A 25409-nucleotide genomic window follows, 5' to 3' on the forward strand; every position below is an offset into this window, starting at 1 on the left:
CCTCATTGCGCTTCAACAAAGCATCCCTTTGTCCATCACCATTGCAGATTTCTGGGTAATAAACTTGTATTGTATCCCCATTACTAACAGCTCGAGAATACCAAAGCTCTTCCCAGCATTTCACCACATATGCTTTTTAGATTATTATCAAGTCAGCTCAGAGTTAACAGAGGTGCTTGTCATGAAAGTTGACATAAAGAAAGGATGACATGCTGGGGAAAGAGGAGACATACAGCAGAAAGCCAGATACAGATGATGGAACAAGTTGCCAGCAGCTCTGAAAGCTTTAAAGGAGAACATTTAAAAACACAAGACATAGGAGCAAATTAGGCCATTAGGAACATCGAGTCTGTTCGGCAGTCCATGAACACTACCAATGAACCCATGAACACCACCTCACGACCTTTATATTCCCATTTTTGCAACACTCATTTAACTATAATATATACTCAGAGCAATTCACTTTTTTTAAACCATTATTATGTTTTGCAGTCTACTGCTGCCGCAAAGACAACAAATTTCATGACTTCTGCCGGTGACATTAAACCCGATTCTGATTTATTATCCCTCTCAACATCATTCTCCTGCCTTCTCCCCATAACCTTTGACACCCTGACTAATCAAAAACCTATCAACCTCCACTTTAAATATACCCAATGGCTTTAACTCCACAGCCGTTTGTCTCAATGAATTGAACAGATTCATCACCCTCTGGCTAAAGAAATTCCTTCTCATCTGTTCTAAGTAATATTATATAAGCTTACTTGAATGCAAATTCTAACAGACGTACCTCAGTCCTATACTTCCTTTACCTCTCGGGTACAATGGAAAATTAATTGTTCTGGAAGTGTTGCTAGAGACAAGGAATTGGAAGTCTATTCCTTTCATACTCCCCCTTCCACACAAATTTGTTTTTCTTAAATCACTAAACATGATATTCCAACTGAGTTACAGACCGAGCAACATCTGTTTAAAGCTCTATAAATACGTACAGTTCTTCAGCATACATAAATGAATTTTGAAATATTTGAAAGACAAATGGGACTTTCTGGGACCTACACTTTAAAAAACATATAGGGAATTTGTTTGCCATCTAATCAATTAATCAAAAGGCAGGAGGTAGAGATTCAGGAAGTTGAAGGAAAAAGATTTAAAAGTATTTTGAAATTGTCAAATTTTGTTTGAACTTTCATTTTTTAAATGGCACTTGAATAAGTAAAGTTCAAAATGACCTTTAATTAAGGTCAGTGATATTTGAAACTATTGAGAGTTGTATAATGGAAGTGTCATGCAGCTCAGTAAAGAATTTGTAATTTACGCTTGCCAGATTTTTGGGTAATAAACGCTTGTACTCTCATCTCAATGACTAATGCCTCTGGAATACGAACATGAACCTTTCCAAGACTATATTTTCCATATGTGACTTCTCACACAGTAGCTTCTTTTATCTTTGACAATAGCCAAAGGACAGAAATGGTACTGGTAACACATCAGATCAACAATGTTAATATTTAAATAGTGGAAATTAAGCAAAAAAGATTTTTTCACATGAGCTCACAATGGAAAAATTTTGTCAGCTTTACCCTGGGAGTTTTGGATTTGGGCCCATTTTATTTCGTCTGTTTTCCCTTTCAGCCGTCTGAGACAAGTGATTTTAAAAAAAAGCCGACTTTCCTTAACAAAATTGTGAAACAAATCAGAACAGTAAACCTCACAGACCCATGAACTCCAGCAGCTTTTAATTTTACATGATATTTATTAAGAAAAGTTATTCATAAATGTCAGCTTTAGCCCACAAATCTTCAGACACATATACCAGGTAGACAAAGGTTAGGTACCACAAATCTGTCTGCTTCATTTGAACTATGACTCCCAGGGCATTTGAAACAGGACATACACTACATTAGCAAAGGTGGACAGTGCCTAGGGAAGGGGCAAGTCTTTGAGGTTTCTCCTGGCTCCACAGTAAACACATGCACAAGTGATAATGGAAGGCCAGTATCTACTATTTAATTTCAGCCATGATGTGGAAATTTATAACACAAAGAAGCCATTCTGCCCATTGTTCATTCTAGTCCGGGGGGGGGGTGGTTTGGGACAGGTGCTATTTTCTAGATCTTCGTCCTTCTCTTTTCAACAGAATGGTACCTGACAGCAAAAGAACGAGAACTCGTATCTCTATCACTTTTTTAGGTTGTAAACTCCAGGACTCCTACGCCAGTCTGGGCAAAAAAAAAAATCCTCCCCATCCAACCATTTGTTTTTTATTGAGGAAAACGAGCTCTTCCTATTCACCTTATCAATTTTATACAACGCAAATCTTCCCACAGCCCCTGTTTAATCAATATTTCTTCATAAATAATCTTTTCTATTCCTGGCAAAATACACAAATTTTTCCAGCACAATCCAGGAACACAAGTCAAATGGTCAGAGTATGCTCTACCATCAGTTGCAATTCTAGTGCCTTGTAATGCCTGCCTCATACCACAAGCCTTCAAGGAGTTCAGCACTAGTCTACCAAAACCTTAACAATAAAAAAATCAACTTAATTCTGTGAAAGCCAAGTCTACATAAATCCACATGGTACTTTTCAATAATGTATTGTCTTCAGCTTATGAAAACATGCAGGAAACTAGGAAACAAATACATGCAATAACATTGTGTTTTATAACCTCAAGAGGTTTCAACATGGCTTATAGTTCATGTAATACATCTGAAACATAGTCCCCATCTCAACTTAGGAAAGGTGTAGGATTCAGATTGAAAATATGGAAGTGGCCAAATAATGTGTGATTATTTTTCCATGTGGAATTGATGACGGATAAATATGAAGAAAAATAGAGGAAAAACTCAGTCACTTCACATGATTTTAATGTTTAAATGGAGGCTACAGATCGAAGTGGCAACAAAATTTGGATGCAAACCACACAATGCACCTCAGAAGTTGCTTAGACTGTCTGACTAGCTTTTCACAATCTAGGAGTTGAATCTAAATCCAAAAATCTACAAGCTCGTAAAGGAACCCTGCGAGCAACAGTATTGACATGACAGTCCTTCAATCATGCTCCAACATCAAGGCTGATCCACTTTCCTACCAGATTCCTATAGATTCCATTAGAATCTACTGATACTCTCAGCCTTAAATATACTCAGGATTGCTGCAAAATCACTTAAGCTTACTATTTCATTCTACAATCCTGTAACCAGAGCCAGACCCATTACTCCAGGATTCACCAGCCAAAGAAAGCTTCCGATTAGCATCTATCTTAGTAGGCCTCTCCAAAATTCACACTGTGACCACCTCTTCCTTCTAACCTTGACAAGATTTTACTCAAACCATTCCTTGTAAGCCAACATTCCCATCCCAGTTCTCACAGAACAACCAGTGATCAAGCCTGACCTTGGGTGCCATCTCTCTGGAGTTCACATGTTCTCCCTACAAATGCATGGCGTTCCTCAGGATTCTTCAGTTTCAACCCACATCTCAAAGACATATGGGTTGGGATCTTAATATTTCCACTGTGACTTGCCTCTATTGTCCCTAGTGTGTAGATGGTAGAATCAGAGAGGGGAATGGAAATTAATGGGAACATGGGAAAAATTAAATATGGTTAGTGTAGGATTAAGTGTTGATAATTGGTGCAGACTTTGTGGACTTAAAGGGTTTATTTCCATAATGTACTGAATCAACCCAATCATTTTTTGTTGTACCATATCCAGGGCTGCCTCTCAGAGTCCAACACTACGTTCACTTTGTGAGAGGTGGAAACAAGTAAGAACGGCCAACGCGGTTCTGGGGAAGTTGTACAGGCCAATCCCCTGTACAGTGGATGCAATGAATTGTAGAAGTGTTGATGAACTCCAACCATACCATCAACTTTAGAGGACGACGGAGATGGGATGCCATCAATGGCCTTTGGTCCATTGTGGAGCCAAGAGCCCAAGTAAATGATATCAAAGGCAACCATATCCTTCTTGGGGTACGAGGAAGGGAACTGCATTCCACATGTGCTCTCACAAAAGTCTTTCCTGTGCTCCATCCCCAAAGTATCAGTAAAATCATCCACCTTCCTACTTACCTGCTAACATGTAGGAAGAATTTCAATTTTTGATAGATTCCCACTTTCTATGAAAATGAATAACTTCAAGTCTCCCAAAAAGATGCACTGTCTGCTCACTGGAGGCTAATCTTTCACTTGAGCCATATATAGATCTTTTTAGCTTAAGAATTGAGGCAGCACAGTTCGCACAATGCTTCACAGTACCAGGGATCCGGGTCCAATTCCCACCACTGTCTGCAAGGAGAATGCGCGGGCTCTCCCCATGACTGCGTGTGTTACCTCCGGGTGCTCCCGTTTCCTCCCACAGTCCAAAGACGGACCAGTTGGTAGGTTAATTGGTCATTGTAAATTGTTCTGTAATTGGGCTAGGATTAAATCAGGGGATTGCTGGACGGTGTGGCACAAATGGCCAGAAGGTTCCTGATCAAAATGGCAGTCCTTTAGCAATGGCACCAAAAGGTGGCCAACAATTACAAAAGTGCGCAATATAAATATCTTCAGAGAAAAACAATTAAGCTCAACTGATATCCTATTACACGAAATTATATAAAAGTAAATTGCCCTTTGACATAAAAAGCTGTGTTACACATTGCACTGAGCCAGACTGCTTCCATGCTGCAAGTTTACAAACAAATGCTGCATTCACTATAATGAAATTTAATGCACTTCTAACACCCACCTAATTAACCACATGCCCTTTGAAATGTCACTGAATAAATTATCCACCTTTCAGTTTTGCTAACAGACAATACAGGTTTAAAAATCTAGCACAGAAAGACCATCTCCAGACAGTGTTACCTTTGCAAGTTATGCAGAGGGCTGAAGTAAGTTTTTCCACTCTCAGAGCTCTCCAGACATGCCGTTATAATGCATTCGTAGAGGAAAAGTTGGCACACAGCCAAGGCAAAGAGCCTGTTACCAGCTGTCCTGATTAGCAATGGACTAACACACAATTGTTTTTACTTCTGCTGAAGAAGCCATCAATTGTCACAACATTATCATCCATAACTGCTGCTCATTTGAGGATCAAAAGTTTCAAAATGATAAATTTGGCAAACTGTCTATCAATCAGATAACTGAGGGGAAAAGGAAACTCCGCTCATCGTCTCCAAATCCTATACCAGGAAACGCAGATCTGAAGTGCGTAAGAACAATTCCTCAAATCAAAGCTGCAAAAAAAAAGCTTTGAGCCGGCAATCAAAGAATAATTAATACTCAATGAGAAGTTACAAATGTGCCACTGCATTTAAAACACCCAACATAAGCAAGAGCAGCACAGTAGTGTAGCAGTTAGCATAATGCTATACCGGCACAGGGTAATCAGGGTTCAACTGCCAGCGCTGTCTGCAAGGAGTCTGTATGTTCTCCCCATTGGTTTCCTCAGTGTGATTCAGTTCACTCCTACGATCCAAAGACAGGCAGATTCTGGTCCTTAAAATGGCACTTTTCACTCTATGTTTCAATATTTCAATGTACATGTGACAAATAAAGCTTTTTTTTTAAAAAAAAGGGTAATAGATGATTAGAGGCATTGATCTTGTGGATAGTCAGAGGCTTTTCCCCAGGGCTGAAATGGCTAGCACGAGAGGGCACAGTTCTAAGGTGCTTGGGAGTAGGTACACAGGAGATGATGTTGTTACGTTTTTTTTAAAAAGCGCAGAGTGGTGAGTGTGTGGAATGGGCTGCCAGCGATGGTGATAGAGGCGGCTACGATAGAGTCTTTTAAGAGACTCTTGGACAGGTACATGGAGCTCAGAAAAATAGAGGGCTATGGGTAACCCTAGGTAATTTCTAAGGTAAGGACATGTTTGGTACAGCTTTGTGGGCAGGAGGGCTTGTATTATGCTGTAGGTTTTCTATGTTTCTACGGGAGGGTTAGATAGATGTTGGAGTAGGTTAAAGGGTCAGCAGAACATTGCGGGGCCTGTGCTGTTCTATGATTGAGAAATCTGAATGTGGACATGCGAGCGCAACAGCAAAATCCTAACAGTGGAACCAAATTATTTTAGACCACAAGATATAGGAGTAGAATTAGGCCATTTGACTCATCTAGACTACTCCATCATTTCATCATGGCAGAATTTTGTCAATATTTCTACAAAATAACACAACTTATAAAGGAAGCCGAGCATAGTTGATCTCAAAGACATAAGCTGAGTATCAAAGGTAAACAGAACTGAAAGAGGCAAAGATAGGGTGGAAAGTCTGAATTTTTTTTTTTTGTCTCCACACCCTCCACCTTGGGGCTGGGTACCAAAAGCAGGTGGTCAGAAAGGAGAAGCTTTAAAGGAGATCTGAGGGAATTTTTTGATAAACATATAGGATGTTAACTGGAATACACTCAGAGGAGGTGATGTATTTAGATATAATGATGTTTAAATGGTACTTAGGCAGTAACTTGAGTAGTCAACACAAAGGAGGGCAAGGGATCTAATACAGGCAAACAGAATTGGTGTAAGCGGTCAAAAGGGTCGGCGTGGGCACAATGGGCTGAAGGACACGTTTCTGTGCAATTATTTTGCTGAGTTAAATGTATACCAGCTGCGCAATTTCAATGCAGAGAGAACCAAACTGACAGGTGAGACTGCAGGACGAACTGTGCTCTTTAGTGTTGAATTCAATAGATACTAGTTCTAATCAATCAATGCTATTGTTGTAAATTTGCACTGTCATGGTACATAAAATTTAAAAAAAAAATCATTCACTGCTCAGTTCATTCTCAAACTGATGTCAAAACCTCCACTTCAGAAACATAACAGGCACTCCCAGGTGACCTGACTTACAAAAGACTGACGACATATAAATTCTCCCATACATTTTAAAAGAATTTCAATGTAGCAATAGTAGCAACAGAGCCAGAGTAATACAGTGACGGAAACAGAACCTTCGGTCCAGAGCAGCAGGCTACTCAAGCAGCACATCCAAGTTAATCTCATCTCAATAAACCAGGGATTTCCAACCTTTTTTTTTGCCATGGACCAATACCATTAAGGGATCATGGACCCCCATATTGCAGACCCTTGCTCAAATCTTTTCCTCTCCAAGTTTTTTTTTAAAAAATGTTATTGTACCTGCCTCAACTACGTTCTCTGGTAGATCATTCTATACACCCCGCCCTTGGCATGAAGAAGTTGACCCTTGGGTCCCTTTTAAATCTTTCTCCCCTCACCTTAAACCTATACCTTCAAGTTTTTTGATAGGATGTTACACAAAGCCAAATTCTGTTTTCATCTTTCCTGCAGTTGTTTGAGGGCCATGCTTTTACTGCATTACCTCAAAAAAAAAATCAAAATACAGACGGGAGAAAATAATCTGGTGTGCAAATTAAAAGCTTCAAGGTGTTTGGCCTGTAGAAATGATTGAGGAAAGCAGAGATTAAGAGAGCAAATCTAAAATTTGGTCAAAATAACACACTCAGAACAGGTTTCTTTAAAAGTGCGAGGATATTTTGGAAAAAAAATGAGGCCTCGAAAGAGCACATTTTCAATAATTGTGTAAATTTATTGAATACTCAAATATGTTTAAAGCACTCCACAACCGTCAACAATACAAGCTACTCAACATGCCATTTTATATTGTTCTTTACGGCCGTGTCCAAGCTATTGTGTTCTTGATCTGATTCTGGCATCCAACTCAAAACAACTGGTAATGGAAAAATTCAGGAACACCCACAGACACACAGGAACTGTAGGAAAAGGAAAATAAGCGGAAGAGCCAAATTCAAATTTATACATATCATAATTCTAAGCTAGGATTAAATGTGACTATTTGGAAACGTGTAATATGAAGCCAAATCCTAATTTTGCAGCTATATATGTATAGCTGTATACGTAACATCAAGTAGAGAAAGACAAATTTGAATATAATCCTTTATGGTAATTTCTGTCATGGCTTTAGCTTATGAAGTCAGACATGGACTTTAAAGGAAATACAAATAAGAGCAATCAAACCAATGCCAACATAGCCTTGTATTTATGAAACATCTTACACAGCCTCAGGTGCCTGAAAACAAACTGTCAGCCGAAGTACATTCTGGAATGTGGTCAGCAATATGATGCAAGAAACCCTGCAGCTAAATTGCAATCAGAGAGAGCAAGCAATGCGTTTGGTGACACTGACAGAAGGATCGATATTGGCCAGGGCACTAGGGATGCCAACCTAGTATTCTGTGAAATAACACAACACCACAAGTGTGGTTTAGGAGAAATAAAATCTTCTCCAAAAAGATTACCCTTAAGGCTCATGAACTTATAAAATATCATGGACACAAATACAAGTATGTAAACCCTCCTGATCCAAATGACTGGCTGGATGTTGATTCCACCCCCCCCCCCGCCCATTCCATCTTTTAAAGAGGAAAACCTCATTTTCCTTCAGATTCTCCTCCATCCCACAACAGCACAAAGATCTTGAAGAAAGATATCCAGACATTCACTTCAGTCTTCACCACAATTAGTTGGCCCAAAATTTGTGACCAATCCACGACTTGGCAGAGTCAGCACATTCAATGCAGAGAGAATACCACTGGCAATGTGCAGTGTCTGAAAGCTGGTCTCACCTGGCAAAAGTGTCAGACTGTCACAAGAGGCAGATAAAGAACTGAATGGATAAGTCTTCCGGGAATTTTGCAGATGCCTGGTCGGAAAATACAGATGAGTCGTGATTGTACACGCACACACTGGCTGCTCTTTTAGAGACAGAAATGGAATTAGGCCAGTGCAGTCCTACACAGAAGAAATAAATCACAAAGGAAAATGACCACTAACCATAATTATGGCTGGGATCACAGGAAGAATTCCAACTGTTAATGTTGGTAAAAGGCAGCCACACATTCTGAGGAAATCATAAAATTATATCAGAATCTTGGGAAAGCAGCTGAGGAAAAATATAAAATGCACCCAGTAAGTGCCTTCATCATGGTAATTTCTCTTCTATGGAAACATCCAAAATGGCATCTGACTGTTCCCTCATGAGAGTGTGTCCCAACAGGACGTGCAGCACCACCAGTTTTTTGGAATACTTCACAAAGGGACACAAACACAGAAGTTATACTGAGTCAAAATGGCAACGTACCAACAAAAGGTTCTTGGTGCAGCATTATTGTTCGCTCTGTTCTCCATTAGCCGAGAAAATCATGCTCATGCTTAAGGAATGGACACCAATCGGCTTGCATACTCCAAATTTTGACCTTATAACATGGCCACAATTAGTGCCACTCTCCGATTTCCCCCCTCCCTCCCGATTATGAAAGGGCCTTAGCAAATCAGAATTCATGAAAGCATGCATTCTAGATTTAGAAGAAAGAAAATCAGTGAGCAGTCTGTTTTCCATTGCGAAATTTACCTTTGATGCCAATAGACGTTGAGTTAAATCCTGCAACTTCAACAAATGGTTCATTCTGTTCTTTCAATTCTCTTTAATATATCAACTGCATAGGAGGCCACAAATTTCTTCAAATAAAGCCAGGCTGATACATCAAACAATCCAAAAAAACAACCTCAAAGCAGAAAGCTGATCTCCATCCCATGAATACCAGCGCCACTTACTTGGTTCAAATATAAAGCTCCAGCTCACAGCTCCTCTGGAATATTGAAACACTCTCCGCAGATCTACTCATTACATCTATTACAATTACTCTACTCTTAACAACAAGACAAAATTTAGATTTATTGTTTTACCTTGTGTTAGGGCATATTCTGGACTTGAGGTGTGTAGCAAATATTAGCTTCAGCAGTGAACTTTAGCTACCAATCCTCTGAGCTGAATGTGGACTGTAGATTAAATTTAAAATGCAGCCTTGGACAACAGATTCCAGCCTTCTCCTTCTCACCCTCCCCCCACCTTCTCTATAGGGCCTCTGCCCCTTCCCTCTTCAGTCCTGACGAAGGGTTCCAGCCTGAAACGTGGAAACGTTGACTGATTGTTTCCACGGATGCTGCCCGAGCTGCTGAGTTCCTCCAGCGTGTTGTGAGTGTTACTTTGACCCCAGCATCTGCAGAGTATTTTGTGTTATAGATTCCTGGAGCTTGGAACAGCAGTTAATTGAAAGACTAGACAATGTTGAATAAAAAGAAATTTTGGGGGAATGGAGCATGGGTGTAAAGGAGGTATGAACATTATATGTAATTCATAAGAAGAATTGCATATAATGTAAATATAGAATCATCCTTTGATCTTTAGCATAGAAAATGTCATGCAATATTGGGATGAACAGGTCTCTTCCTTCAGTGTCTCATTTTGTTCAATAAAAGTCGCAGTATACCAACCAGCTGTGTCTCTCCAGTGACCTCGTTCACACTGCAACAGCTTGTGCTACCTCAATGCACTGTGTAATGATTCGATCTTTACAAGACAACCCTTTCACTGCATCTTGGTACATGTGACAATAATAAACCAATACTCACAATAGAAGAGGGTAGAGGTTTGAGACACAACAGACCGCAGATGCTGGAATCTGGAGCTAAAACAAATAGCTGGGGGAACTCAGCAGGTCAAGGGGCACCTCTTGAGGCAAAGAACTCTTCAGGCTGAGGCACTCCGTGAGGACCGAAAGCAGAGAGGGGATATAAAGAGAAGGAGAGAAACTGGGCCGATAAATGGGCTGAGGGGTGGTATGGGGTAATGGGCAGAAGAAGCCAGGTGGGGAGGAGGAAAGAGGTGATGTAGAGAGAGACAAGATGAATGATCAGGTAACAACTGGAGCATAAAGAGTAGTAGCAAACTGGTAAGTTAATAATGGGAACCATGTAAGGGAGAGGTGAAGGGCAGAAGGAACCAGATGAGGGATGTGGTACATTGGGTGAAGTATGTGGGAGGTAGTGGATGGTACCTGAAAGTGGAGAGGATGGGAATATGGTAAAGGGAAAAACAAAATCAGGTGACCAGAGGTGGAATGAGAGGACGCAAGGATTACCTGATACTGGGAAATTCAGTGTTCATACTACCAGGTTGCAGACAACCCAGGCAGAAAATGAGATGTTCTAGCTTGCATCAGTCCTCATCCAAACAGCAGAGGAGGCCGAGGATGGATAGATCAATGTGGGAATGGGAAGAGGAGTTGAAATTATCGGCAACTGGGAGCTCAGCAGGGCCAGGAGCACACATGCTCTGCAAACTGGTCACCTGGTCTGCACTGTACACATTAGATGAGGTTGGACAAGATGCATGTGAATTTTTGCTTCACAAGGGAGGACTGTTTCGGGCCCTGGAGAGTGGTGAGGAGAAAGTGTCATAGCCACAGGGAAAAGTGCCAAGAGGTCAGAAAGGGTGCACTAGAGGGTCACAGAGAGCAGTCTTCACGAAAGATGTAAATGGGTGAAGGAATCTCATTCCAGCTGGCAGAAACGATGAAGGCTGATGGGCTAGATGACGAGGCTAGTAGGATAAAAGTTGCAGATGAGGAGAACTAAGCAACTTGGATTTCCAGCATCTGCAGATTTTCTCTTGTTTGAGATTAGGATAACTATCTGTTCTGTTTGGATGGAGGGACTGAGAGATGAAGTCAGGAGGAAATGCGAGCAGAGGTTCACCGACCACAGTAAAGTGAAGCCCTGTTTGCTGAAAAAGGACATTTCAGATGTCTCATCTTCAGAACAGATGGGGTGTAAATGGAGAAACTGGGAGGAAGGTATGGGAGCAGCTGTAGTCTGGGTAGTTATGGGATTTCAGGGGAGAATTATAGTAAATGTCAGTGGATAGTTGGTCTCCAGAAGGACATAGACTCAGAAACGGAAGACAAGCAGCAGAAACACTCCCAGTGAATTTGAGGACAAGGTGGATGCTAGTGGTGAAAGTGATAGAGTTCCACACAGTTGCAAAAAAGGAGTACAAATGACAAAGGAAAGGAAAAAGTTGGGAAATGGTACAAGATTTGAAACAGAGACTGTTTCACGGAGTCAATGAACAGACAGGCTTCACTGGGGCCCATGGGTACACCTTGGCAGGAACTGAGGAATAAAAGAAAAGTTATTCAGAGCAAGAACAAGGTCAGTCATGCAAATGAGTACAGTGGGGTGGGGAGGGGAGAACTGGCTGGATCCACTAGGTGCATAAAACTTTGTGGGGAACTGTAAAGAAATGTACAGAAGTGATACAGTGGTGGGGTTTGATGTCAGCCATTAGGCTTGAGAGGACTAATGACCTAGCTCTGCTATTTCATGTTCTTAACTTCTACTCATTGACATTTCTCTTGGCAAGTGGTGCTAACATAGCAATACGTTGCATAAATCGTTAATTCTATTGGTTTCATTACTCACTTAAATGCATTTTTTTTATATAAAGACTTGAGCTTCTTCTTTAAAGCTATCTCCTTGGCCTGGTTAAAGCATTTTCTCTTGACATGCCAATGTCTTTTAAATGGACGTCAGAAATTCAAGGGAGTAGTGTTTCTTAGCAACATCTGGTATGCCATATGTTACCTCTCTCGTCTGCTGATGACAGAATCCATTGTAAGTTCCACATTTCTCCCCCACTTCCTTCACAGGTCCGTACAAACCCCTGTACATTGACAGAATTTTAACATTCCTATCACCAACAAAATGCTGGAGGAAATCAGCATGCCAGGCAGCATCCATGGAAGAGGGTAAACAGCCGATATATGGGGCCAACACCCTTCATCAGGGTCCTTCATCAGATGCTGCCTGACCTGCTGACTTCCTTCAGCATTTTGTGTGTGTTACTTGGATTTCCAGCATCTACAGATTTTCTTTTGTTTGTGATTCCTATAATTAAGTTGTGTTTAAAAAGTTTTATTCTGGATTTCAAAAGCTCTCATTAGCATTGCAATATCAAAGCATCAAAGTTTTGCTTAAAGATGCAGCAGGAAGACGACATGTGTTGTCCTATAGACAAACAACGGCCCTAGCACACAACTCATATCATTCACATCTCCCAGTAAAACAGATTGTTATTTTACAATGAATTAATCAAAGCAGGCACCCTGAGACAGAACAAATTCCTTTATCACCAATGGCACACCCGTACTCCATTCGGAGATTAAATGAAATGCCAGAAGTGGACATAGTTCCATCCAGGCTTGACAAGAAGCTCAGAGACCTCAGCCTTGTCCCTGCCTTGTGCAGCTGGATCCTGGACTTCCTGTCAGATCACCAGCAGGTTGTAAGAGTGGGCTCCCTCACCTCCAACCCTCTGACTCTCAATACAGGAGCCCCTCAGGACTGCGTACTGTCCCCTCCTTTACTCTCTGTACACCCATGACTGAATCACCACCCACGGCTCCAATCTGCTAATTAAATTTGCCGACAATACTATATTGATTGGCTTTATCTCAAACACTAATGAAGTAGCCTACAGGAAAGAAGTTATCTCTCTGACACAGTGGTGTCTAGAAAACAACGTCTCTCTCCTCTCAATATCGCAAAAACAAAGGAGTTAGTTGTGGATTACAGGAGGAATGGAGACAGGCTAACCCCTATAGACATCAATGGATCTGGGATTCAGAGGGCAAACAGCTTCAAGTTCTTTGGCATCCACATCACCGAGGACCTCACATGGTCTGTACACACCAGCTGTGTGGTGAAAAAGGCACAACAGCACCTCTTTCACCTCAGACAGTTGAGGAGGTTTGGTATGGGCCCCCAAATCCTAAGAACTTCCTACAGGGGCACAATTGAGAACATCCTGACTGGCTGCATCACTGCCTGGTATGGAAACTGCACTTCCCTTAATTTTAGGACTCTGCAGAGAGTGGTGCAGACAACACAGTGTATCTGCAGTTGTGAACTTCCCATGATTCAGGACATTTACAAGGACAGGTGTGTAAAAAGGGCCTACAGGATCATTGGGTACCCAAGCCATCCCAACCACAATCTATTCCAGTTGCTACCATCCAGGAAGCGGTACTGCAGCATAAAAGCCAGGACCAACAGACTCCGGGCCAGCTTCTTTCACCAGGCCATCAGACTGATGAACTCCCGCTGACTTGAGTATATTCTATTTTACATTGACTGTTCTATTTATTATAAATTACTATGATTGCACATTTAGATGGAGACATAACGTAAAGATTTTTACTCCATGTAGGTGAAGGATGTAAGAAATAAAGTCAATTCAATTCAATGTTGTAAACCAATGGGTCAGAGTCAAAAGGTTCTGAATAAAAATCACATGTCCCACTTTTCCAGAAAAGGGTGTCTGAAAAACAGCCAGTGAGAGAGAAAGCAACATCCAAACAGTTTTTAAGTTTGTTTATAGAATAGTGCCACAACTGTTCTTCCAATGATCACTGCATCCGAGAATTTAGTCAATTGTTGATTTGCTAGCTGCATTTCAGAGATTTAAAGCACACATCAAATGGAATGGGAAGGTGATTTGTAATTAGCATTTTTAACCGAGTCTTTAGACATTGGTCAGACCACACTTGAACTATGGTTTTGGGTCTCTTATCTCAGAAAAGATGTGCTAGCATCAGAGAGGGTCCAGAGGACATTTGCGAGAATGAATCTGGGAATGAAAGGGTTAAGAGGAGCATTTGATGGCTCTAGGCCTGTACTCACTGGAGATCAGGAGAATGAAGAGAGATCTCTTTGAGACCTACCATACTGAAAGGCCTAAATGGACTGGACATGGAGAGGACGCTTCCTTTAATAGGGGAGTCATGGACCAGAGGGCATGGCCTAAGAATGGAAGGACATCATTTTAGAACAAAGATGATGAATTTCTTTAGCCAAAAGGAGATGAATCTGTGGAATTCATTGCCACAGACAGCTGTAGAGGCCAAGTTAAAGCAGAGGTTGGCAAGCTCTTAGTTAGCAAGGACATTAAAGGTTATAGGGAGAAGACAGGAGAATGTGATTGAGAGAGATAAGAGGGCCAAGTGGCCTAATTCTGCTCCTTTGTTTTATTGTCTAACTACAAAACTTGGAAAACTGGGCAATGTTTTTTGGATGCACTAGACTGACATAACACACACTGTGTTCTACCATCATCCTCTGATCCATTCTTTCATGGAGGTAGATGCCCAAAAAAAATGATAAATCAAAATAGCAACAGTGACAATACGGTGCTTTTCATAAAATTTTGCTCTGAGCATCTGCTTTTTGTTCTCCAGAGAAGTAACTTGTACACCTTGAAGTATCATTTGAATTTTGACATTTTAGGAGCAGAGAAGTATTAAAATGGGATACCACATAATGTGTGTTGGCATAGGAATTAAATACTCTCAACTGACAATCAGAACTGAAGATGCTGGAAATACACAAGAAAAAACAAATTGCTCAGTAGGTAAGGCAATATCTGAGCAGGGAGAAACTCTTCACCAGGTTAGTACCCTTCATCACACCTGGAAAATTGAGAACAGTTTTAAGTTGCAGAGAAGGGAAAAGGAATGAAGAAAACAGGAGGGGATTTCTGTGATGACTAATGTGATGCATAGTCATTCAGTCCTGAAAAGGGGTTGTGGCCTGATATGACAACTTGTTTATTCATTTCCATAGATGCTGCCTGACCTACTGAGTTCCTCCAGCATTTTGTGTGTGCTGCATCCAGTTAAAGAATAGAAAAGGACAGCTAGATTTTTAAACCTACAAATGCAAGAGAGAGAGTACAGCAATTGCTAAAAGACTGAACAGAAGTGGAAGTTTTCAGACCAAGCAGCATCAGTGGACACACAAAATTGGCTCCTAGCTTTGCAAACCCAGACAAATAAGAGTGCTGTTCCTCCACTTCACATTTGGCTTCACCTGAAGTGTAGGAGGCCAAGGACAGCATTAGAGTGGAGTGGGACAGAGCAGTAAAGTGACAAGCACTTGAATGTTCAAGTCCCCCTTGAAGAAATGGGAGTGCCCTTCAGAGTAGTCACCAAACCTGCACATAGTTTCTCCTACAACGAAATATATTTTGTAAGCAACTGGTGTCGTACACTAGACAAACATCTTTGCCGAATAGTTATAAGTGCATGGCTAAAACGTCAACCATTCAGACTGTCTTTTCTAAAACCATGAATGGTTGAATACATCAGAATTTGATAGTTTGCTTGGAGTTGAATTTGCTCTTCACAACACCTGGCCATTAGAAGGATACTTCATCACAAGAGATCCCTACTGACAAATACAGAACACTCTTAAGAATTACAATTAACAATTAAACTGAGTGGCACTGATTTCTACAGGCGCTGGAAATCTAGAGCAAAAAGCAAAATCTGGAGGAACTAAGCAAGCCAGACAGCATCAACAGAAAGGAATAAACAGTGAAGGTTTCAGACCAAGACTCTCAATCTTAGATGCTACTTGACCCACTGTCACTGAGATGCCCCAGGATTGTGTGTTTAGGGCTGAAATATTAAATGTGGTTTTCCTTTACAATGCATCCTCACTTCACATTTTACAGTACGAGGGGGAATCTCTTTGCAAACCGAGCGCATATTGAAAGGCCTAAATCGAGTAGATGCTTCCTGTAGTGGGGGAGTTATGGGCCAGAGGGCATGGCCTCCAAATGGAAGGACAGCCTTTAAGACAAAGATGAAAGATTTTTTTTAGCCAAACAGTGATGAATCCGTGGAGTTCATTGCCGCAGATGGCTTTGGAGGCCAAGTCATTTACCACAGCTGTCTGTAAGGAGTTCGCACGTTCTCTCCAACAGCAGTTTTCATCCAACATTCCAAAGATGTACTGGTTGGTGGGTTAATTAATCACTGCAGGTTGTCCCATAATTCAGCTAGGTTTGAACTGGGGCCCGGAGGTGGCGCAACTTGTAGGGCCAGAAGGGCCTATTCTGCACTGTATCACAATAAATAAATAAAAATGCTAACTGAAGTGCTTTCCAAAGTAGAGTCGGTCTTAATTAGTCAGAGTTGATGTACCCCCATAACCATACTCTGCTTTTGTGCCACACCCTCTACCTCCTTCCCGTACTCCAGATAATTATTTGAAATACAGCGCATTACAGATTCCTATGCTTGATGTCTCAACATACCAATAGAAAGATGTGAATGGGTGACAATTTCAATGATTTTTTGAAAGACAAACTCTAAAATTGCAAATCAGTCATCTGAGATTTAATTAAAAGTCAAAGTCAAGTTTATTGGCATCTGCACCAGTAAATGTATGCACAGGTGCAATGAAAAATGTGCAGGCAACAGCATCACAGGCACATTGCACCATAAAAATAGGCTTAAACATGAGAAACAAATTATACACCTTGTTTTACAAGAACAGAACAAAACAAAAACCCATTTTAGATTCATCTTTTGGTGCTTCATTGCTAAAAGAACAAAATACTTAACAGGAAACTGGAATTTTAAAAGATTTTCTTTCCTGAAGTTCATTGAAGTCTCTCACATACTCCTACCTTCAATAAGTTATGAAATAGCAGGTATCAGCAAAAGAAAGCTGCTGTTATGAACAAGTGCATTGTTCAGTGTAATTTAATTCTAGTACACGGTAATTACTAAGCTTGTTAATGAGATCAAACCAACACTCCCACTACTTCCAGCCTACCTAGACATTACATTAAGATATCAAACACAAGAGATTCTGCAAATCCAAAGTAACACACACAAAATGCTGGAGGAACTCAGATCAGGCAACATCTATGGAGAGGAATAAAGAGCCAATGATTCGAGCCGAGACCCTTTATCATGATAAAGGAGTTTGTGTGGACATTAACATTTTCATTTCTAAAAAGCATGATGAATACGCATACATTTGAAATTACGTGTGGATACCAGCACACACCCAAAGAAAAGCAAAAGTTTAATCAAGGTTTAGATCAGCACAGTCACAACAGAAACTTGGACCTTACTATTTTCTTTGGAGTAGTAAGTTTAATTTTGTCTCAATCTACAACCAAACCAGCTTTTATTAAAAGTGTAAGGACAAATAACTTTAGAATGTACATTTAACAACTGACATGTCTACCTAGAAATAAGAGAGGATTCTATACCAGTTGCATGAACTCAACAGTAACCTTGACCACATATACTCAGCGACCACACTTTATTCGGTACAGGAGGAACCTATAGAAGTACCTTTGTGGTCTTTGTGCTGCCCTAGCCCCTTTACAAGATTCCACATATTGTGAGCTCAGAGATGCTCTTCTGCACACCACTGTTGTAACACATTGTTATTTGAGTTATTGTCAGCATGAACCTGTCTGGCCATTCTCCTCTGACCTTTCTCATTAACAAGGTGTTTTCACCCACAGAACTGCCACTCACTGGATGTTTTTCTTTGGGTTTTTTTGCACCATTCTCACTAAATTCTAAAGACCTTTGTGTGTGAAAATCCCAGATCAGCAGTTTCTGAGATATTCTGTCTAGCACCAACTATCCGGTCAAAATCACATTTCTTCCACATTCTGATGTCTAGTCTGAACAACAACTGTATCTTTTGATCATGTGTGCATGCTTTTATGCATGTAGTTGCTGCCACATGATTTGCTGATTAAATACTTGCATTGATGAGGTGTGCAGGTATACCTAATAACGTGGCCACTGAGTGTAATTGAGAGCTTTGCAAAGTATCACAGCCTCAAAAATCTAATCCTTCAAAACATGTATTCTGTCCTGTCAAGGAATTAACATTTTTAAAATCACAATAAAATAAAATAGTAGAAGGAATACCAATCTCATGCAAAAACAGCTGAGTTGGAATTATGGAAACCCAGGTGACTCATTAGAAGCCAGACTATATGAATAATTTTGTACCAATTTCACAATCACTCTGAATCTTTGAACAAATTTTAGTTTTCTTTGGTATGGGATTGGAGTAGCAGTACAAAGTGGAAAACACTCTACTTCATTAAAAAAAAATTCCAAAATACCTTAACTGGGTAATACACATCAACATCCCTGCCCAGCTGAATAGGCTACAAATTCTTGTTAGATCCCTTTATGGTTTTATGCTAATGTGCCATTTTCAATACTGTACCCTAAACTGCCCAAGTTTCTCTCCCACCCTGTACATGGATTGGCCTATCCTTTACAGCATTCCTTTACTACCACTGATCCTGATGAGTCACTTAGAAACCAAAATGCAGGATACAACCTCAAAAACAACCAACTGAATTGAAAAGCAAAATACCGCATTCAATGTGAAAGTAAAATTATACTTCTAAGATTTCAGTTAAAACTGGTTTCAAATTCTTATAAAAGCAATAAAGTTAATGCATGTTTTTTAAAAGGTATTATCAATAAGGCCACCATGCCCTGAATATTAACACCTCAGCTGGATGACGACATTCTTATGTTTTTCTTGTTAACTCAAAGGAAGAAGCACTCAAAACTGAGACTCTTGCTATGAAGTGTTCGTTAAGGTACCTTCCTCAAATTTGTTCCTTCATTCTAGGTCAAAAACAGAACAAGATACCTAAAGTAATGCGCATTCAAAAGACTTGTAACTTTTTAAAAATGCATACAATGTCACAAGTCATTGCAAGTTTAAAAGGCAACGGTTCTGCAATATAGTTATGAGAGAGTGTTTGAAATGGAATTGGCTTGGTAGGGCAAACACAATTGCTGAAAAGTATATCTTGGGAAAATGCTCAATACCTTCAAATCTTGTCGCTAATCAAATGAGGTTACTCTGTGATGCAAGGATCATGCAACTAACATAAAGAGCTGGTTCCTAAGATTCTGGCTTTTTTTTTGGCGAGTATTTCTTTATCTTGGACTCCGCCAGGACATAAATATAACTGCTAGAAAGCGTTACAAAACATACATGTGGTGCAATCAGCCACATCGATTGTAAATGGAGATCAAATTTTTTAAAAATAAAAATCAAAGGTATTGCTAAAGGGCCAGACCAGAAATATTGACTGATTTTCTCATTAAACGCTGGCTGACCGGATTTTTCCCCAGTTGCTACTCCAGTTTTTAGAAATAGCCTCTGCACGAGGTACAGTACATGAAAAACATGAGTCTTTACACAATTCTTATAAATTAGGGAAGCAGCAGGGCGACCAATCAATACCGCTCCTGTCCTGTCTTAAGTTAAATGAACATGTCTTGCTGGGAAGTATGAACTGGTAGGGAGAAATCCGGCAGTCTTGCAATTCAAGAGTAATATCTAGGCGTTAAAGAGTAAACATCTGGGATATTCTTTATTTGCTGGCTTGTTTTTTTTTCCATTCGTCTATTATAAACGTACTTAGAAAATTCTTTGAAGCAATGAAACTTGCAACTCCAACTACGCAGGGTAGTTAACGCATAGCACAATAAAATCAATGTACATCTCCAGTCAGCTTACAGGTCTATCTAAACCAGACATAATTTTTACATCAGTTATTTCAAATACAAACTCCTGGCAAACAAAAACAGGATCGGCGCATTTTATCTATCTGCATTAACTTCTGGGTGGCGAATAAAAGCCACGAATTGCATAGGAGAAACTTCAATAAAAGTGTTGACGGATGGTCTCGACCGGTAAGTGCTTGCAGAATCGAACAAGGGCAAATTCCACCAACAACTTTAAATCAAAACTCTTCATTCAAATTGCACCATTCGTCAACGGCGCAGAAGAGCTCTCCCTTAACCATCCCCCCTCCTCTCAATTCCTTCCTCTGGGATACTGCTGAATAAGGAAAAAAATAAGGAAAATGCGTCGAACAATTCGGTCTCCCTTCCCCAAGGAATTCGTTCCGACATCAAAGCACCCAAGCCCCTTCAGACAATAGAGCTGGAAATGAGGCGACCCTGAAAAGTGCCTCCGCCCATGAACTCGTAGCGTTAATTCAGCATTTTTACATCAACACACAGCAATTATTTAAAAAAAACATATACAGGAGAAAAAAAGGCGCCGATACCATCATTATCTTTCTCACGCAAACCAGTTCGAACAATTCTTCCCACGTCACGCATGAAGCTCACTTCATGAAACCTTCACCCCTAACCCCAAGACAAAAGAAATAAAGGAAACTTAAATTTACTACCATGTTTCTTTTGCAGGTTGAGTTTACCTTGTTTCGTACTTCGGCGGTCAGACCGTACGCGGGACCTCTGTTAAAGTGAGCCATTGTGTGTTGCGGGTGAGTGTCGCGGAAGAAAGTGGCTTCAGGTCTGAATGGGCTGGTCGAAAAGCCGACGGCGCTGGAGCTTCGCGAAGGTGGGCAGCCGGTGGAGTGAAGCCCAGGTCGAGGTCTCTGAGTGGGACAGCGACGAACCCGAGGCGGTCAGTCGGACTTGCGAGATTCCAAGCTGCAGCCTCCGCCGAGCGAAGCTGGAGACGAGATGCGGCTCGGCTTTCTCAACGCTCACAATGCGAGCCCGGCTCACACAGATCCGCCTGCGCGATTGGCCGAGCGGCCGGTCCAATCGGCTTCGCAGCCTTTGTTTCACCCGCTGGAAGCCTCCCCCCCCCGCCCACCGAGCCTCTGCGCTGGGAGGGGCGCCGGGGTACATTGGGGAAGGGCTGCTGGGTTTTAGAAGGAGCAAGATCTGGGCAGTGGGCAACATGCAAAGAGAGGACTGTGACTGGTTGGCCAGCAACTTCCCTCTCTCCCACCGCCCCCCCCCGTTTGACAGCCCCATGGGAGCGAAAGAAGCCAAGTCCCCCTCCCAGGCGCTCCGAGATGGTGACAGGAATACCCAGCCCCCTCTGGAAAGAGAATGGGAAATATTTTCTTTGTTTCCCCTTGAAAATCAGGATATCCCAGGAGGGAAAGAAAGTTCATTGTCAGAGGATTTTTAAACGCAAACAACAGGAATTCTGCAGATGCTGGAAATTCAAGCAACACACATCAAAGTTGCTGGTGAACGCAGCAGGCCAGGCAGCATCTCTAGGAAGAGGTACAGTCGACGTTTCAGGCCGAGACCCTTCGTCAGGACTAACTTCGTCGACTGTACCTCTTCCTAGAGATGCTGCCTGGCCTGCTGCGTTCACCAGCAACTTTGATGTGTGTTCATTGTCAGAGGATCTTATTTCCGATGCACCTTCGCATTGCTTTCGCGGCTTGCCAACACTTTAGAACAAGCCTCCTCAGTTCCATACGTTTAAATGTCACTGTTTCTAATATTCCCAAATTAAACAAAAATTTCCATTTAAGAATACGCTTAGGAATCTGAATCGGAAATTAATATGCTGAAAATAGATTGCTGAACTCTGTGAGTGTGGTGTGGAAGTTAGGGAGTATTACTGTACAGAAGCAGACTATTAACTATGAACCTCCAACTTTTCTCACCACATTTCCATCAATTCTCAGCTCACATCAGTATATTATTCCCCTTTTCTTATGTTCTTACTTCATTAAGCAACCTCCTTTGCACAACTTCATCGAAAACCTTCTGGAAATCGGAATACACCACCTCTACTGTAGATACCATAGTGTCATGGAGTCATATAATCATAGAAAAGTACAGCAACAGGCCCTTCAGCCCATCTAGTCTGTGCCAAACCATTTAAACTGCCTAATCCTATCAACCTGCATTGGAACCATAGCCCTCCATACCCATACTCTTCATGTAACTATCCAAACTGCTCTTAAAATCAAGCTCGCCTGCATCACTTATGTTGGTAGCTTGTTCCAAACTCTTACAACCCCCTGAGTCAAGAAGTTTCCCTTCATGATCCTCTTAAACTTTTCACCTTTCACCCTTAATCCATGACATCTGGTTGTAGTCTCACTCAACCTTAGTGGAAAAAGCCTGCTTGCACTTATCCTATCTATACCCCTCATAATTGTTTATGCCTTTATCAAATACCCTCTCAGTCTTCCATGTTCCAAGGAATAAAGTCCTAACCTATTCAACCTTTCCCTATAACTCAGATCCTCCAGACCTGGCAACATCCTTGAAAATTTTCTCTGTACTCTTTCAACCTTACTTATATCTTTCCTGTAGGCAGGTGACCAAAACTGCACAAAATATTCTAAATTAGGCTTCACCAACTTTTAATACATTACATCGCTTTTCAACATAACATCCCATCCTCTGTACTGAATACTTTGATTTTTGAAGGCTAATGCATTAGAAGCTTTCTTTACAACCCTGTCTACCTGTGACACTACTTTCAATGAATTATGGACCTGTATGCTCAGATGCCTTTGTTTAACTGTAATACTCAGTGCCCTACCCTTCACTGTGTAAGGATTACTCTGGTTGGTCCTACCGAAGTGTGACACCTTGTAACATTTAATAAATGTTTGGAAGGGTAGGGCTATGATCCAGGTGCAGGTACGCTGGATTAAGCAGAAGATCAGGGAGGCACAGATGAGAAGGGCTGGAGGGTCTGCTGGTCTGCTGGTCTGCTGGAGTGATCTATGACTCTTTAGCTCTTCCCTTCATAAATCAATATTAACTGAGAGGAAACACATTATTCTTTTCATTATTACATAATTATAGATTCCAACATTATCCCTACCAGATATTTGGATCTGAAAGGGTCAGAACTGGGTCTTCCACCTCCAACTCCTCTTCAGCTCTAAAGGGATGTCCTGCACCTGGCACTGGGCTTTCGACAGAGTGATATGGAAGATCATCAACCTGAGAAACCTCTCTGCCGATAAATCTAACCTGTTGAACATTTCTAGTACTTCCTGTTTATATGTCTGACTTCCAGTAAGTGCACTTTCAATTAGTGCCCTGCCAAGCAGCACTTCAGTTTGTCAGCACTGCGCCAGGTTGGTCATGGCTAGAAACAACACCCGTCTCAGGAAGGACCTGGACCCACTGCAATTTGCCTTTCACCACACTAGGTCGACAGCAGACACGATCTCAATGACTCTCCACCTGGCATTGGATTACCTTGACAATCCAAGTACCTAAGTCAGGATGCTGTTCATTGACATTTTATACCATCATTCCAACAGTCCTGATCGAAAAGCTACAGAACCTAGGCCTCTGGACCTCCCTCTACAATTGGATTCTTGACTTCTTAACCTGAAGACCACAATCTGTGCGGGTCAGAAATAACATGTCCACCTCACTGACATTTAGCACTGGTGCTCCACAGGGATGTGTTCTTAGCCCACTGCTCCACCCTCTCTATACCATGACTGTGTGGCTAGGCATAGCCCAAATGCCATCTATAAAATTGCTGATAATACAGCCATTGTTAGCAGAATTTCAGATGGTGTTGAAAGGTGTGCAGGAACAAGATATACCAGTTAGTTGAGTGGTGTCACAGCAACAACCTGGCACTCAACGTCACCAAGACGAAAGAGCTAATTGTGAACTTCAGAAAGGGCATGATGAGGGAACACACACCAGTCCTCATGGAGGGATCAGAAGTGGGGAGAGTGAGCAGTTCCAAGTTCCTGGGTGTCAATATCTCTGAGGAACTAATCTGGAAGCAACAGATTGATGCAGCTATAAGGAAGGCAAAACAGTGGCTATATTTCATTAGGATTTTGAGGAGATTTGGTTTGTGAACTAAAACACTTGAACACTTCTCCTAATGTACCCTGGAGAGCATTCTGACTGGCTTCATCACTGTCTGGTATGAGGGGGTGGGAGTGCTACCGCGCAAGATTGAAGTAAGTTATATAAAGTTATAAAACTAGTCAGCTCCATCATCACCGACTTTATCCGCTCAGGGGATCTCCCATCCACTGCTACCAACCTTATAGTTCCCACACCCCGCACTTCCCGTTTCTACCTCCTACCCAAGATCCACAAACCTGCCTGTCCTGGCCGACCTATTGTCTCAGCTTGCTCCTGCCCCACCGAACTCATTTCTGCATACCTCGACACTGTTTTATCACCCCTTGTTCAATCCCTTCCGACCTATGTTCGTGACACTTCTCACGCTCTTAAACTTTTCGATGATTTTAAGTTCCCTGGCCCTCACCGCTTTATTTTCACCATGGATGTCCAGTCCTTATATACTTCCATCCCCCATCAGGAAGGTCTCAAAGCTCTACGCTTCTTTTTGGATTCCAGACCTAATCAGTTCCCCTCTACCACCACTCTGCTCCGTCTAGCGGAATTAGTCCTTACTCTTAATAATTTCTCCTTTGGCTCCTCCCACTTCCTCCAAACTAAAGATGTAGCTATGGGCACCCGTATGGGTCCTAGCTATGCCTGCCTTTTTGTTGGGTTTGTGGAACAATCTATGTTCCGTGCCTATTCTGGTATCTGTCCCCCACTTTTCCTTCGCTACATCGACGACTGCATTCGCGCTGCTTCCTGCACGCATGCAGAACTCGTTGACTTTATTAACTTTGCCTCCAACTTTCACCCTGCCCTCAAGTTTACCTGGTCCATTTCCGACACCTCCCTCCCCTTTCTAGATCTTTCTGTCTCTGTCTCTGGAGACAGCTTATCCACTGATGTCTACTATAAGCCTACTGACTCTCACAGCTATCTGGACTATTCCTCTTCTCACCCTGTCTCTTGCAAAAACGCCATCCCCTTCTCGCAATTCCTCCGTCTCCGCCGCATCTGCTCTCAGGATGAGG

General features: G+C 41.6%; 1 protein-coding gene across 1 annotated transcript in view; it reads right to left on the reverse strand.

Annotated features, from left to right (window-relative positions):
* Positions 1-21301, reverse strand: part of cnn3a (calponin 3, acidic a) — a 78251-nt gene extending 56950 nt beyond the window's left edge. The window contains exon 1 of the mRNA XM_072273490.1: positions 20973-21301. Coding sequence (XP_072129591.1) covers positions 20973-21029 — 57 coding nt within the window. The 5' untranslated portion in view covers positions 21030-21301. The remainder of the gene's footprint in view (positions 1-20972) is intronic.
* Positions 21302-25409: the final 4108 nt, after the last annotated feature.

The sequence above is a fragment of the Mobula birostris genome, chromosome 12 (genome assembly GCF_030028105.1).
Source record: "Mobula birostris isolate sMobBir1 chromosome 12, sMobBir1.hap1, whole genome shotgun sequence".
Taxonomy (NCBI): Eukaryota; Metazoa; Chordata; class Chondrichthyes; order Myliobatiformes; family Myliobatidae; genus Mobula; species Mobula birostris.